At 41.0% G+C, this 17,472-nt stretch overlaps 1 protein-coding gene across 1 annotated transcript in view; it reads left to right on the top strand.

Annotated features, from left to right (window-relative positions):
• Positions 1–17,472, top strand: part of XYLT1 (xylosyltransferase 1) — a 211,761-nt gene that overhangs the window by 186,660 nt on the left and 7,629 nt on the right. The window contains exons 9-10 of the mRNA XM_072120641.1: positions 1,548–1,743; positions 11,805–12,138. Coding sequence (XP_071976742.1) covers positions 1,548–1,743; positions 11,805–12,138 — 530 coding nt within the window. The remainder of the gene's footprint in view (positions 1–1,547; positions 1,744–11,804; positions 12,139–17,472) is intronic.

Here is a 17,472-nt window from a genome sequence, read left to right as displayed (position 1 = left end):
GCTTATATTGGCCGTGGTGATTTGTTTGCAGCGTCTTTGCCGAGTCCATCAATGTCAGTCTTGTTTGTATTGTGACTGCTCCGCATTGTTAAGACACGGAACACGTAAAAAAAATAAAAATCCACCCAGATGTTCTGTATCTTTACGGCATTATTTTATGAACTAATGAAGGATTTTTATGGGGTCTTGTTAGGCGGGATGTGTACAATATCTGCAGACTTTTAGTTTCTTCTCATTATTTTGAGTTACTCGGTTAGTATACGACGCATCTGTTCAGAATCTGCTTCACAAATCACCTTATGAAGCAGATGGGAGGCAGAAATTTAATGGATGGAAATATATCGCTAGAAAATGTTAAGATAAAACATAACTAATGCATCCAAACACGTAGTGCAGTCACATCACCTAAGGTCACCGACCCAACTTAAAGGGGTGACTATCCCAAGAATGGGTCATCATCAATATCACACTGAAGGGGGTCCAACATTCTGCACCCCTACCAGGCAACTCAATAACAGGTACACAGGCAATGGGACAGTAATGTTCAAGTCTTTATGTAGTGGTTGAAACGGGTGACTAAATTTTGCTCGAGTGAAAAGCAGTAGGAGCTGACCTGGTCCGACTACTATACAGTTAAAACCAGAACCAATTCTTTGGATATTTACTGAAGATATTTAGCTCAGAAATCCCCTTTAACTGACCATGTGGTATGTTGCTTACTACTTCAGTGGGAAAGTTCTAGTCAAGTACAGGTGGTCCCCTACTTAAGGACACCCGACTTACGGACAACCCCTAGTTACAGACGGACCCCTCTGCCCACTGTGACCTCTGGGGAAGCTCTCTGGATGTTACTATAGTCCCAGGCAATGTCCAGCTCTAAGGTGTCTGTAATGAAGCTTTATTGATAATCCTTGTTCCCATGACAGCAAAAATTTTTTAAAATCCAATTGTCACGTGGACAAAAAAAAAATTTGTCTGGAGCTACAATAATAAAATATACACTTACATACAAATTCAACTTAAGAACAAACCTATAGTACCCGCCTTTCCTTGGTTGAACTTGACAGACAAGTGTCTTTTTTCGACCTTATAAACCATGCAAAAACCTATCTTCTACTTTATCCGGGGACTGCCTCATTGTACTCATAAAATCAAATACCTTGAAAAATTGATTGTTTGAGTTGTTGGTGGGTTGATAGGCTGAAGCATACTTTCCTTCTATATAGCAGGACATCTTACTTTGGTCATTACTAGTACACAAATGGCTCAAAATATTAGCTGTCTGGCTATTAGAAGTGGTAAAAGAATTGGGCAGATGTTTAGTTTATGAGTCCAGTGTATTTAGGTATAAAGCGCTGACCTACCCATGAGACTAGTGATTGCCAGACTGCTGTGATTAAATGAAAATAAAGTGAAATATTATTTTACTGTGGCTTTAAGGTTCTCCTGGAATACTGCTGTGACTACAGTTTTCACAATCTGTAGGAAGATTAATGTCTGGCAGAGAGAAGTGTCTAAAGGTTTTTTCATTCTGTTCCACTTTTTAGGTACTATCCCATGGGCCATCCAGTGTCAGTCCATCTTTATTTTCTCGCTGACCGCTTCCAGGGTTTCCTTATTAAACATCATGCCACTAATCTCGCAGTCAGTAAACTCGAGACATTGGAGACCTGGGTGATGCCAAAGAAAGTTTTTAAGATTGCCAATCCAACGAGTGATTTCGGGAGGTTGCAGTTTTCCGAGGTGAGTTAACAGTAGATATCAAAAGAGAATTTTGCGGTTTCTGGATTAATTTTTTTTATCTTTTCCACAATTTAATGTGATGTAACTAAAAAACATAGCAATAGAAAAAGTTTCATTAGCTTCCAGTCTGTCTGCATGCTCATAAGACCCCTGGTATAATAAATGTAACGTGAAAAGCAGGTTACACGTAAAGAGGAACGTAACAGAGATTACACCAAGATGTCTGCTAAAAGCCCAAAATTTGGCACACAGAAATTGTTGCATAAAATCTTGGTGCACTTATACCACACACAACACTTTTCTAAAAAGTGACCCTGTCAGACAGGGCTTAATGGTATTGCCTACCATGACCTGACGTGTTTATTATAATGTGCATCAAAAAAGTGTATAACTTGTGGCTGAGATCCATTCATCATAAATAAATGTTTCCATTGGCTTTTACCAGACAAAGTTGCAAATGGTATTGGGTGTTGCCCCTAGAGGTCTCTTTAAACTTACCTTTTACAGTATATGCGTTGTTAGTAGCAGCAGGACTGGGAAGATAGCTTTATATTCCAACATTGTTGCTGGACTTGTATTACTGTGCACACTGCATTCACAGCTCCACAGCTGCTCCACAGCTCCTCCCCACTGCTGTAAAATCTAACCAGAAGCTTTTTACACCTCTGATTCAAAGCAGCAACATGCAGGAGTGCTCCAAAGTACAACTAGTCCAGCTACAATCCTGGAATATAAATGCAGTTTTCAAAGCCCTGCTGCTACTTACAACATATACACTGGTATGGTTACACAGCTCCCCAAGGCCAATATCTGACACTGCTATGTAAGAATTTAAAGGGAACCTGTCAGCAGAAATTTACCTAATAAGGCACCACCAATGTGTTATCCAACAAGCTAACAGCTTCCAGTTCATGTTTCTTTTATGACCTTGTGTGGCGACATCATCCAGAAAACCAACTTTGAAATTGGATGTAAATTAGTGGTTTAAAGTCATTTAGGCGGAGAGTTTAGCATTGAAGTCTCGCCTATGAATGACCACTTTGTGTAACTGACGGTCCTGTGTCCAGAACATCATTAACTGGATCTCCAGAAATGTGAATGACATCAATAACAACAGAGGGGACATTCTGAAGTGGGGAGAGCTTGACTTCAGTACTCATTTCATTTCAATCAATTCTCTTCTCACTTTAAAGTTGATTTTCTGGGTAATGGAACCACACTGGATCATGGAAAAAGGTGTTAATCCACTTCCCAACATTCTGATCATGTTTTTTTGGGTTAGTCTCTGCTGGCATGTTCTCTTTAACTCACAGAACGGGCTTCTTACTTGTTGGCACTGGGTAGAGATTGACTAAAGAATTGCTTAACATTTCAGTATAAAAATGGAAATATCAAGTAAATATACAAAACTGGTATTAGAGATAATTGGAAGATGAATATTCTAGTTAAGCACCCTCTTCCCGGCACTAAGGCACCGAATGATGTACAGTGCTGCAAGTATCTCGTATTCTGTTCCACCCGGAAATTAATTGGGCACATTCCTCTTCTATCAATGTGGCCAACATAACAAATGGCGATCGTGATTGAGCAATTAAGAAAGACCAATGTAGAAGTCAGACTTTTGGTGTGTGTGGCAAATCCCAGACATTAATGTTCCATTAAGGAGATTAATGCTTTGTTAGTGCTGTTTATCAAAGTGTCTGCTGCTTGACTTTTAATTCCCTGAAGTGATAAGTTATCGCCGCTATAATTTTTCCCACTTTTTTGCTTTTCGTTTGTTTGTTGCTGTTGAGTTTCAAATATTGTCTCCACACAGGGGACATAACAATTGTTTTACTTGTTCAAAACTTTCTTGAATAGTCTTAAGCAGTGGTTCTCAACCTGTGGGTCACATCACCTTTAAGGCTCGATAAGCCGTTTCAAAGGACTCGCTTAAAACCATCGGAAATATGTTTTCTGATGGTCTTATGGACCCTGACAACACTCCCTTCCCTCCCTGCCATCTCCCATCTCAGTGACTTTTGGCTACTCTGTGGTCCCTCCCTATAACTGGTGGCTACTCTGCGGGTCATCCCTATGACTGCTCGCTACTCTGTGGATCATTCCTATGACTGCTGGCTACTATGTGGGTCATTCCTATGACTGTTGGCTACTATGTGGGTCATTCCTATGATTGTTGGCTACTCTGTGGGTCATTCCTATGACTGCTGGCTACTATGTGGGTCATTCCTATGACTGTTGGCTACTATGTGGGTCATTCCTATGACTGTTGGCTACTATGTGGGTCATTCCTATGATTGTTGGCTACTCTGTGGGTCATTCCTATGACTGCTGGCTACTATGTGGGTCATTCCTATGACTGTTGGCTACTATGTGGGTCATTCCTATGACTGTTGGCTACTCTGTGGGTCATTCCTATGACTGTTGGCTACTCTGTGGACTATCCCTCTAACTGCTGCTACTGGGGACATCCCTGTAACTACAATTACAACTCCTAATAGTATCAAAATTACATTTATAAAGTAGCAATGGTTGGGGTTTATCAGAATATGAGGAACTATATAAAAAGGCATTAGGAAGGTTGAGAACCACTGGTCTAAAGTCAAAGGCCTATTTAAATAGTGCACATAGGCGGGCACATACCCTACTGTTTTCTATTATACAGTCGTACTGCAGGCACTACACAAGTGCCTTTCCTTATCCTTCTATAAGCATAGCAATAAAGATATAAGAAAAAATGCATAGGCGCCAAAACTTAACTTTTAGGGAGCAAATGAGCACCACAAACCCCTGGGTTTAGTGGGGAATGAGATGGTGGTGAAGATCTGATGATTGGTACTTAACAGATGCAGCAACCCCTGTTGGACAGGCCCAAAGGGATAGAAGGTAATTGTAAATTTCAAAAACAGAGATATCGGTGCACTTCCAGGTAGGAAAATGTACGTCCAGGTGGTTTGAATAAATAAGGTGCGCAGGACAGACCGCACTGGTTTTACATTACATCATCTGGCTTCCCTTTTACTACTGTCACAATTACCCTCTAGACCTGCTCCAAGTACTCTTGACCTGATGAAGATGAACATTCGGTGTCGAAATGCATAGTCTTTGAAAACCCAAGTACTTAAAATAAAATTAATTGTTCATTCAAACCACTTGGTCTCACATTTTTCTACCTGGAAGCGCACCCAATATCCCCGTTTTTTTTAATTTATATTTACCTTCTATAAGTATAACATGCATACCTGACAAAATGCCAAATCACCTCACTATGATTTTTCTAAATGGTGTCAGAACTTACTGAATTCCATGGAATCCTTTGGATAATGTGGCTCTGCTATTATCTCACCCATTTGGAGTTAGGAAGTCTCACACTTTAGTTATCTGAATTGAGCTGCTTTAAAGTTCCTGCCCTCTATCTGAGTAACAGCGGTAGAAAACTTCTGATTAAATACTATAACAGTAACTTTAAGGAATAGCCCAAAAAATAGGCTACCAATGTGTGACACTTTATCAGGGAACCAGTTGGACTTCAGAATGAAGAAGAATTATAATTCATATTAGTTTGTTCCACAAATTGAGCTGGAATAGTAGCCAACTTTTCCACAACTGGGTTGTGGTATCTTTAATTAGGTCCCCATATGTACTACCGGTAGTAAAGCCACACTAGCGCCTGAGCTCATGAGACTGTACCACCAATGTTTATAGACAGTCTCACTCTACAGCCTATAATATCCTCTATCCTGCCTCTGATGACGCATCAGCCACAAGTGTTTAGGTGGTAGCTATAGGCAGTTTAGCCAGCAGCTCACCGATGTAGCTTGTTAGCTAGTATGTTTACTACTAAGGGAATCTGGACCACAGTTCTACATTTTTCTTGATAAAGTCTACCGTAACTTATAAACTTTCTTATTCAGACAATTATAATGAGGACACATTCCTAGTGCCCTTGTAGAACCAGAAATTGTTGAATATTAATCTGTTTGTCATAATCCAAAGCTATTAGCAACATCCAGAAGGTTTGATTAAACATGTATAAGGAAAATTCTTGGACTTGGATATTGATGGCCTTCTCCAAGGGTGTCTCGTGTCTCCAGTTCTTTGATCAGCCTATTGTAGGTCATTTGTGAACCTGAAAACCCCTCCTGAAATTCCTTTTTATGTCTTCAGGATGTCACAAGACATCAAGATGCCCCTCTAAAGGAAGAAACAAATGTTTCTCTGTAAGAGTGGCTATTATTCTGGTAAACTCAGGCCATCTATTTCAAGAGGTCCTTCCGCACCCTGTGGTTCCTCCTATCTAGGACGGACTTAAATCTCTGTTTATTTGAGCTGGGTCATAAATACAAAGCCAGAGCAATAAAACTATTGAAAAGACTGTAAGACATATACTATCCGGCAATAGGAAGAGGATACTTAACTTTCTGTAGACGCATTAATGGCCACTATTAGTGGTTGTCACTCGGCATTAGCATCAGAGACCGGGATTACGTGGAATTGCTGAATAGAATGATAAAAGACCACATATAGGACAGGTTATAGACTAATAACTCAATGTCCCCTCCATGATTTTCGGACCATTCTTCTGAAATGTAATCCGTATGTTTCTCAAAGCCTCTGGATCCTCTGATTTCATTGTTAGAATTTGACAATTGCATTAGTGGCGTGTTCCGAGCAAGGATGAAGCAGGCCTCTTAGCGGTCATTCGGATGGCTGGTTGGTTGTTTAATGAAAGGTGGCTTCATGGAATTAGACAATTTAAAGTCATCATTAGAGGTTGTAAACTTGTTGTTATTGCTGCCTGAAGGAATCCTCTTCAGTATTGACTTTTATATTGCCTCCTCAGACCATTAATACCCAACACGCGCCGCTTCTGCAAGGGTTTCCCGAAATGTTGTAAATATACTTTGCTTTAGTTTCAGAAATCCTATTTAGTTTTACTTTTCTCTCCAATTCCCCTCACCGTTCTCCATGAGAAGTTGTTACCGAGGTTTTCCAGATTAGAAAACCCATTTCCATGCAACCTGTCATAGACTGCACTACAAAATAAATGCCAATTAATTTGAATGGGCACCGTGTAATGCTTCATTCCACCAGTAGAGACACTACAGAAAAATTGCTTACAAATGGGTATAATAACAAGGTACTTTGTGATACTCTTCATGTCAAAATGTGATCGCCTTCATGTTCAGAGTAACGTTTGATATGTATGCACACTCTGGTAGATTCTGGTGGCTTGTGCTTCCTCCCGAGCCTCCATGTCAAAAAGCTTCACATCCATCCTTCTATCCTGCGGAACTTTCAATACATGTGAGTGTAAGGATTTTGGACTGATGTCAGACTCTTATTCAGGTACAGTAGTCAGTAGTTTCTTTTATTGTCAACTAGAGGTCCAGGCCCAAGTGAATCAACACCGCGACCCATTGACAATGGTTTTCATCCATGCTTGATGCATTCCCTGTCTCAGGGTCCCAAAAGTACCCCTGAACTTTTCCTAGCATAATAACCTAAATAAGCTTTATAATGTCCTTAAGTAGATGTCATAGTGGTAGATGAAAGAGTTCTTGTGATCCTAACCTTCACACCGTCTAGCTATACGTCCATTATCAGATCAACACACTATCACCGTATCCGGTATCCCAACTACAGTATGTTGTAATCAGGGGCGGACTGGCCATTGTACCCACCGGGAATTTTCCCGGTGGGCCGGTCGGTCCTGGGCCGGTCTGGGGCCGGTCCGGAGCTGGTGCGGGGCCGGTCCGCACTCCCTCCTTACAACTTTTAACATAATCTATAGTACCGGCATCGTACGATCGTACGATGCCGGTACTATTGATTAGTACACAGACGCAGCGCAGCACCGCTGCTTCTGCGTCTGTGTACACCCGCAGCTACACAGGTCGCGCAATTGACGTCATTGCGCGACCTGTGTAGCGTGGAGGAGGCTGACACTTACCCTGTCAGCTGTCCGGCCCTCCCTGCAGCTCCGCGGCTTGGTGTGGAGGCGCGAAGCAGTGACGTCACTAATCCCGCGCCTCTACACCAAGCCACCGAAGACCGAGGAAGCCACCGAAGAAACCTGCTCCAAAGAGGTGAGTATGATGTTTTTTTTGTTTTTTTTTAATGATAGAATGGGGCAATAATTATGTCTGGGGTGGGGGGGCATTAGGGCTGGCAGGGGGCATAAATTATATGTCTGGGGCAGGGGGGCATAAATTATATATCTGGGGCAGGGGGGCATTAATTATATGTCTGGTACGGGGGGGGGGGGCATTAGGGCTGGCAGGGGGCAGAAATTATATGTCCGGGGTGGGGGGGCATTAGGGCTGGCAGGGGGCATAAATTATATGTCTGGGGCAGGGGGGCATAAATTATATATCGGGGGGGGGGGGGGGTCATTAGAGCTGGCAGGGGGCATAAATTATATGTCTGGGGCGGGGGGGGGGGTCATTAGAGCTGGCAGGGGGCATAAATTATATGTCTGGGGTGGGGGGGGGGGTCATTAGAGCTGGCAGGGGGCATAAATTATATGTCTGGGGCGGGGGGGGGGCATTAGGGCTGGCAGGGGGCATAAATTATATGTCTGGGGCAGGGGGGCATAAATTATATGTCTGGGGCGGGAGGTGGCATTAGGGCTGGCAGGGGGGCATAAATTATATGTCTGGGGCAGGGGGGCATAAATTATATGTCTGGGGCGGGAGGGGGCATTAGGGCTGGCAGGGGGCATAAATTATATGTCTGGGGCGGGGGGGCATTATTCTATATCTGGGGCTGGCAGGGGGCATTAATCTATATCTGGGGTAGGCTGGGAGTATAAACTCTATGTTTTGGGTAGGTTGGGGGCATAAATTCTATGTCTGGGGTAGGTTGGGGGCATAAATTCTATGTCTGGGGCAGGCTGGAGCCATTAATTCTTTTTCTGGGGTGGGATGGGGCCATTAATTCTATGTCTGGGGCAGGCTTGGGGCATTAATTTTATGACGGGGGTATGCTGGGGCCATTATTATTACACCTGGGTTATAGTCGGAGCTCTATCAATACTGGGGTGGGGGGGGGGGGGTAAAGGAGGTTTCAGGAGAGAATAGAAGAAATAAATTATCCTTACCATTACAGTTACATTATGGGGCACTATTTGTGTGGTACTAATATTCTTTGGGGCACAGTATTGGTGGTAGCAGAAGAAGGGACAATGGGAAAGTGCAGAACATAAGACGTCTGTTTGGTAAACTCTGCAGGAAAGCTGTGTACCTGGAGGAAGAGACAAGGAGATGGTGGAACTAATGGAGAAGAAGAGGAAGGAGTACAATCCGAGGAGACGTCACCTGATGTCACTGGATGCAAAAGGTGAGGATCTCATGTGTTTTCTGTAGCTGCATATGATACATACTGATTTTTTGCATGTTCGCTTCTGTGTATATATGTAGTATTATAGTAGTTATATTCCTGTACATTGGGGGCAGTATTATAGTAGTTATATTCTTGTATATAGGGGGCAGTATTATAGTAGTTATATTCCTGTACATAGGGGGCAGTATTATAGTAGTTATATTCTTGTACATAGGGGGCAGTATTATAGTAGTTATATTCCTGTACATAGGGGGCAGTATTATCGTAGTTATATTCCTGTACATAGGGGGCAGTATTATAGTAGTTATATTCCTGTACATAGGGGGCAGTATTATAGTAGTTATATTCTTGTACATAGGGGGCAGTATTATAGTAGTTATATTCTTGTACATAGGGGCAGTATTATAGTAGTTATATTCTTGTACATAGGGGGCAGTATTATAGTAGTTATATTCTTGTACATAGGGGGCAGTATTATAGTAGTTATATTCTTGTACATAGGGGCAGTATTATAGTAGTTATATTCTTGTACATAGGGGGCAGTATTATAGTAGTTATATTCTTGTACATAGGGGGCAGTATTATAGTAGTTATATTCCTGTACATAGGGGGCAGTATTATAGTAGTTATATTCCTGTACATAGGGGGCAGTATTATAGTAGTTATATTCCTGTACATAGGGGGCACTATTATAGTAGTTATATTCTTGTACATAGGGGGCAGTATTATAGTAGTTATATTCCTGTACATAGGGGGCAGTATTATAGTAGTTATATTCTTGTACATAGGGGGCAGTATTATAGTAGTTATATTCTTGTACATAGGGGGGCAGTATTATAGTAGTTATATTCTTGTACATAGGGGGCAGTATTATAGTAGTTATATTCTTGTACATAGGGGAGTATTATAGTAGTTATATTCCTGTACATAGGGGGCAGTATTATAGTAGTTATATTCTTGTACGTAGGGGGCAGTATTATAGTAGTTATATTCTTGTACATAGGGGCAGTATTATAGTAGTTGGCTTGTATATGGGAGAAGGTATTGTAGTAGTTTTATTTTGTATACAGAAGGCAGGATTGAATGGGTTATTCTAAATGTGTTATTGCAGCATTATTCTTGTACATAGGAGGCAGTATCAATATATTATATCTCTGAATTGTACATGTATGGCACAGGGGAAAGGTATATAAGGCTTATCGGGTCGTGTGTTTGCATCATTTACTGATCGACAGGTCACATTCTTTGCACATTAGATTCACTTACTAGCAAAACATGTTCTTGTTTTGCATTAAGGCCATCTACCAACAATTTGTCTGTTATAACCCCACCCACATTATATGACCACACCCACTTGTTTTGACTCCGCCCATAAAATGGGGCCACTTTTATAGTTTTTTCCAGGGCCGTTTTAAATTCCCAGTCCGCCCCTGGTTGTAATATATACAGTTTTTAGACTTAGCCAATTTAACCGCAAATCTGGAATTGGTTTCGTCAGGTCTATCAATGTCATCCATCTATCACAGGGAAAGTAATTTATGCATATACTGTAGTGGTGGCTATTTGATACATCTCCCTCCACACGCTGACCTCTATTGACTAGACTCTGCAGGTCATTGTTTAATCAATGCTAGCCAAGGTTAAATCCCATCACTGTATTCCATCTAATGACATGTTACATCTCACAATATACACTCCACTCAGAAGAGTTTACCATAGGGACCACAACTGTTCTGTGATCTCTCTGTCCTTTCTCGTGTTTTCAGCCCTGAAGTATCAAATTAGCTGCCAGCCTTTGTAATAAAATAATTTATCTGTGGTTATTTCCTATGGGGATACTATAGACTGGTGATCAATAAGGACAAACAAGTGAAGACATTTTTTGTTTGTTGCATTTGGCAGTCATTTTTTATGTCAAATGGAATTTTCATAGGAGGAGATTATCCGACCGTAAGAGTCGGGGAGTGATATCAGTATATATTTTATTTTTTGCAAATTTGTTTGCATGATTATACATAAACCTCAACTTGAAAACAGCATTCATAGCATCATTGTTGATCCAGAAGAAGGCAAAGACCCTGCAAGGCTGATGTCAATTGGCCCAAAGCAGGGAAAAATTCCTTGCCGACCCCTAATATGGGGGTCTGGATAACTCCCTGGATCAACAGAAACTAGAAGGGTATCCGGACCCTACTTGAACATGTTCATATTATCAGCCAATACAACATCATGGATACAGATGGACCTCTCTGCCCACTGTGACCTCTGGTGAAGATCTCTCGATGTTTTACTATAGCCCCAGGCTGTAATGATCAATATGTAACCTGTGGACTGACTGTATTTAGATAAATGTTTTATATGTTATATGGTATTTTGGTGAAAGTAAAGGTGTGCACCTTGTATGAAATATTCCTTGGAGCGTAGAATTTTCCGTGATTCGATTGCACTCATCAGATCATGTTACTCACCGTCCTGCTAGATGACGTTATAAAACGTTTGTTTCTCCTGCATTGATTTATTCTTCACATTCCACAGGAAAACATAAAACAATATTCTGGTATAAATAATTTTTATCAATAAAAAAACAGATGGAAGTAAAGTCTTATCTTCTGTATAAGACGCTGTACAGACTTATTGTGAGCCTTACATGAATTTTTGTAGATGGTGAATAATTTACTTCCTCCCATACATAAAATTAACTACGTGTTTTGTCTTAGGCGGGAACCGAATGGGATGCCAAAGAAAGAATATTCCGGAATTTCGGTGGAGTTATGGGGCCCATGGATGAGCCGATTGCAATGCAGAAATGGGGGAAAGGGCCCAATATTACCGTCACAGTTGTGTGGATCGACCCTGTCAATGTCATCGCTGCTACATATGATATTCTTATTGAATCCACTGCGGAGTTCACTCATTACAAGCCTCCCCTGAACCTGCCCCTCAGGCCTGGCATCTGGACTATCCGGGTTCTTCATCACTGGGTTCCTGTTGCTGAAACTAGATTTCTGATAAGTCCACTGACGTTCTCCAATCGGCAACCCATTAAAAGTGGTGAGTTCAAGTATCAGTAAATTTTGCATCAATTTGGATAGAGGTTACATTGCAATAGGGTGGTAGTCTCCAATCTGTGGCACGCAGAGCATGCTGGATGCTGGCACTTCTAGGTCCGTAACCATCTGTATAAATCATATTGACTAGTTGTTTTGTTGGGGAACCTGTCAGCTCCAATTAAGTATCCTTTATTATAGGCATCAGTGCCCTTAATGCAAAAGAATCGTCATGTCTATTTCTATGCAAATGATCATTCGGTGGAGCTTAGGTATGGACATGTCAAGGAGCAGTGCACCCTCTCTTGCCCAGTTTTACAGACTGATTGGGAGACGCATGGGCAGACAAAATTTTTTTACTGGTGAACTTAACGCAGTGCTAACATGTGCATTAATGCATGTGCTTCTTAGCGTTATGTTAACACATGCATTTTGTAAACACAATGTTAACAGCTATGTAATCAGGCAAATCTTCTCTTCTCACATGCTATGATGTTGCCATGTGTTCATCTTTTTATTCTTATTTAGGTAGTTTCTAGTGTAGTTGGACATGTTTTAATATATCTTTCTTTGTGATATAGTCGATTACTGTATGAGACAGAGCTCCAGTGCTCTTTGTCTTCCCTGCCTTGCTCTGCACTACATCTCTGTACAAATAGTAACACTGATTCTGTGTCCTGATTGGCTGAGCTGTTTGTGCACATGCATGTCAATGCCCTGAGTTCTATTGGCATCACTGCCCATAGCTGATGTCACAACCAGGAAGTCCCGCCCACTCCAGGAAAAGCTGTAGAGTTTTGTAGATAGCCTCATATATAAATTAGCCCTATATCTCAGGATAGGAAGAAGCCAGCAGCATGATACAGGTATTGTCGGAATTGTTGTCAAAATCTCTCTCCAGCTGTGCTAACACTATTTTTTGTCAAGTAACTTTACAGTTACACTTTAAATTGGGACCTTAAACCAACTACAGGACCTGTGCTTTAAGTTCCCAAATGTACCTGTATATTAGTGTAGCCTCTCTAAGTCCGAGACATATCTCTTAGTCGCCACCTCCACTTACGGCAAATGAAGCTGGGATTAGACTGCACATGCTTCGTACCTATTGGTGCACAGTGAAGCCGGGGTGTGCTACACCTGCTTCGCAAGTTGCAACACCAGGCGCCCAGGAGCTCCAGGTGAAGGTAAGTATAAATACTTGAGAGACTTGGGTGAATTTGGACATTAAACTACAGGTCCATTAGAACCTGTGGATAATTTAGTGTCCCAAATCACCCTGACAGTTTCCCTTTAAAGTTTTCGATAATTATCAGTGGAATTTGTGCACAATAAATCTTTTACTGCTGCATGGCACTCTATTCTTTTTTATTGCAGGAAACCCTTTTTTTCATTTAATCAGACTTGTTTTGTGGACTGTGAGCATATTTGGGCAACTGCTGTGAGCTAATGCAATCCTAATCCTCCTTAGCAAGAGAACCAGCTGGCAAATATCTTAGAATAACAATAGATTTAGAGGCTTTTTTTCCTCTAATTCTTGCTATTTCTTAGTTTGTAACACAAACTGTGTTTGTGATGTTGTGCAGCAGAAGATTTAGCAATACTATGTTTCACAGCAGATGTATTTCTCTGTAGTCATAGTCACAGATTAACAGCTGTATTGTCATCCTTTCCCTAATATATTGTATAATAATCTGAGTTGATAATAATCTCATATTTCCTCCACTATTCTACAGAATGTATTCTCATACTGTTATCATTATATTATTATCGATCTTTCTATAAATCGCATATAGTTCTCATGCAGAACTTTCATTCTGAGTTCCACATGCAGCTTGCGATTTTGTATTGTGCACCCCTCTGATTCTTTATGGGAATCTACCACCTCCCATAGCATAACAATCTCCTGGCAGCTTCTTGTAGAGCAATGCACTTTGTTTAAAAAACGTGTACTGTTTGTCACTTATGCAATTTAAGAAAATGAGAAATTCCCATTTTAATCCGTATGCTAATGGGGCAGTCGATGCGCCATGACCGTGTCCTTGGCACACGAAGAAGTGCTATTCCCGCCTGGACTATAACCCTCTCCGTCAGATAAGTTTACGTGGAGCTGCATTGGTGCCAGAAGGAACTTGGGTGGTAACAGCAGTGTTTTGGATTCCCAAATGTCTCATTTGAATATGGATTAAACTGAGAATATCTTGTGAATGGTATAATGGATATAAATAATAAAGATGTGTTAGAAATCACACTGCATTTCTCTACAACTTACTGCCAGCAGATTATTATGCTTGATGGAGTTGTTAGACTCCCCTTAAGATAGTAATTAAAGGGATGTTGCTATTAATGACTTTAAAAACCCTATGTCTATAGTATCTAATGGTGGGGGACTGCAATCAGTTTTCTTTAGCTGCCTTTTATTGGACCTTAAGGCACCAGCTCATTTTTGGAGCCAAGATGGAAGACACTTAAAGGTCCATTAAGGAAGGATCACACCAAAAGGCCTAACAACACCCCAAATGCCCCAAGGAACTCATTTATATAAAAATGGAAACTGATTTTTTTTTTGGTAATGGACAGAATGCTAAAAAAAAGGTTACCTGTGGTTACCTATGTGTTTACCTATGAGCAAAGATAATCCCTTTCATTTGGTCCCAGAATAGAGACCCTCCTTCATTTATTACATTTACTGGTGATTCCCCATAAAAGTCTCCAGTAGGAATTATTTATAAAATATTTTGTGGTGTCAAAATCAGTTTTTTTTGCAGAATTATAACATTCTTTAGTAGTGATGAGCGGGCCCATTCTGGCCTGGTTTTGCCCTGTTTAACCAAACATCCGCCAATAACACCCATGATCAGTGCTGGCAACGATTGTGGGTGTTAACCCTTGAAATGCCACCAGCAAAGCCACCAGTGGTATTGGGTCTGTTCATCACTATTTAACCCCCAGTGATTGGTTCCGACATTGAACATGAGTGTCAACCCTTTCAATGCCGCAGGGAGCACATGCACACTGCCATTTTCCCTAGGGTCGTCATTCGCAGTGTCGTCATCAGGGAGCAACAGTCCTAGAGAAAATGAACATTTTAAGGGTTAATACCCGCATTTGTATTGACTGATCGCTGGGGGTGCAGTAGTGATGAGATAACATGCGCCTTTGGCTTTGCCAGAAGCATTTAAAGCCAGGACTGGTCACGCGTCTTACCGGCAGGTGTTTGGGTACCACAACTGAACTGTAGTTCAAGGTTCGGCCAAACTTGGAAAACCATGAACATGTCCGCTCATCGCTACTGAAGAATATAATACTTTTGCCAAAAACTGATTTTATTTTTTAGTGCTGACCAAAACAGGACTTTTTGTGTTCGGGTCTGCTTATCCCTATTTTTCAATATTTGCAAGTTATTTCCTGCAGTTCTCACAAGGTTGTAGTAGTTTTTCTTCCGACATGGCCGACCATGAGAACCCTAAATGGACTATGCAAGAATCATGTGAACCCTGAATGGACTATACAAGAATCATGTGAACCCTGAATGGACTATGCAAGAATCCTGTGAACCCTGAATGGACTATGCAAGAATCCTGTGAACCCTGAATGGACTATACAAGAATCATGTGAACCCTGAATGGACTATACAAGAATCATGTGAACCCTGAATGGACTATGCAAGAATCCTGTGAACTCTGAATGGACTATACAAGAATCCTGTGAACCCTGAATGGACTATACAAGAATCATGTGAACCCTGAATGGACTATGCAAGAATCCTGTGAACCCTGAATGGACTATACAAGAATAATGAGAACCCTGAATGGACTATACAAGAATCATGTGAACCCTGAATGGACTATACAAGAATCATGTGAACCCTGAATGGACTATACAAGAATCATGTGAACCCTGAATGGACTATACAAGAATCATGTGAACCCTGAATGGACTATACAAGAATCATGAGAACCCTGAATGGACTATACAAGAATCATGAGAACCCTGAATGGACTATACAAGAATCATGTGAACCCTGAATGGACTATACAAGAATCATGTGAACCCTGAATGGACTATACAAGAATCATGAGAACCCTGAATGGACTATACAAGAATCATGTGAACCCTGAATGGACTATACAAGAATCATGTGAACCCTGAATGGACTATACAAGAATCCTGTGAACCCTGAATGGACTATACAAGAATCCTGTGAACACTGAATGGACTATACAAGAATCCTGTGAACCCTGAATGGACTATACAAGAATCATGAGAACCCTGAATGGACTATACAAGAATCATGAGAACCCTGAATGGACTATACAAGAATTATGTGAACCCTGAATGGACTATACAAGAATTATGTGAACCCTGAATGGACTATGCAAGAATCCTGTGAACCCTGAATGGACTATGCAAGAATCATGTGAACCCTGAATGGACTATACAAGAATCATGTGAACCCTGAATGGACTATACAAGAATCATGTGAACCCTGAATGGACTATACAAGAATCATGTGAACCCTGAATGGACTATACAAGAATCATGTGAACCCTGAATGGACTATACAAGAATCATGTGAACCCTGAATGGACTATACAAGAATCATGTGAACCCTGAATGGACTATACAAGAATCATGTGAACCCTGAATGGACTATACAAGAATCATGTGAACCCTGAATGGACTATACAAGAATCATGTGAACCCTGAATGGACTATACAAGAATCATGAGAACCCTGAATGGACTATACAAGAATTATGTGAACCCTGAATGGACTATACAAGAATTATGTGAACCCTGAATGGACTATACAAGAATCCTGTGAACCCTGAATGGACTATACAAGAATCATGTGAACCCTGAATGGACTATACAAGAATCATGTGAACCCTGAATGGACTATACAAGAATCCTGTGAACCCTGAATGGACTATACAAGAATCATGTGAACCCTGAATGGACTATACAAGAATTATGTGAACCCTGAATGGACTATACAAGAATCCTGTGAACCCTGAATGGACTATACAAGAATCATGTGAACCCTGAATGGACTATACAAGAATTATGTGAACTCTGAATGGACTATACAAGAATCATGTGAACCCTGAATGGACTATACAAGAATTATGTGAACTCTGAATGGACTATACAAGAATTATGTGAACCCTGAATGGACTATACAAGAATCATGTGAACCCTGAATGGACTATACAAGAATCATGTGAACCCTGAATGGACTATACAAGAATCCTGTGAACCCTGAATGGACTATACAAGAATCATGAGAACCCTGAATGGACTATACAAGAATTATGTGAACCCTGAATGGACTATAC

This window comes from Engystomops pustulosus, chromosome 8, assembly GCF_040894005.1.
Source record: "Engystomops pustulosus chromosome 8, aEngPut4.maternal, whole genome shotgun sequence".
Lineage (NCBI taxonomy): Eukaryota > Metazoa > Chordata > Amphibia > Anura > Leptodactylidae > Engystomops > Engystomops pustulosus.
The sequence above is the reverse complement of the archived record's forward strand: the minus strand, read 5'-3'. Positions and strand labels throughout refer to the sequence as shown.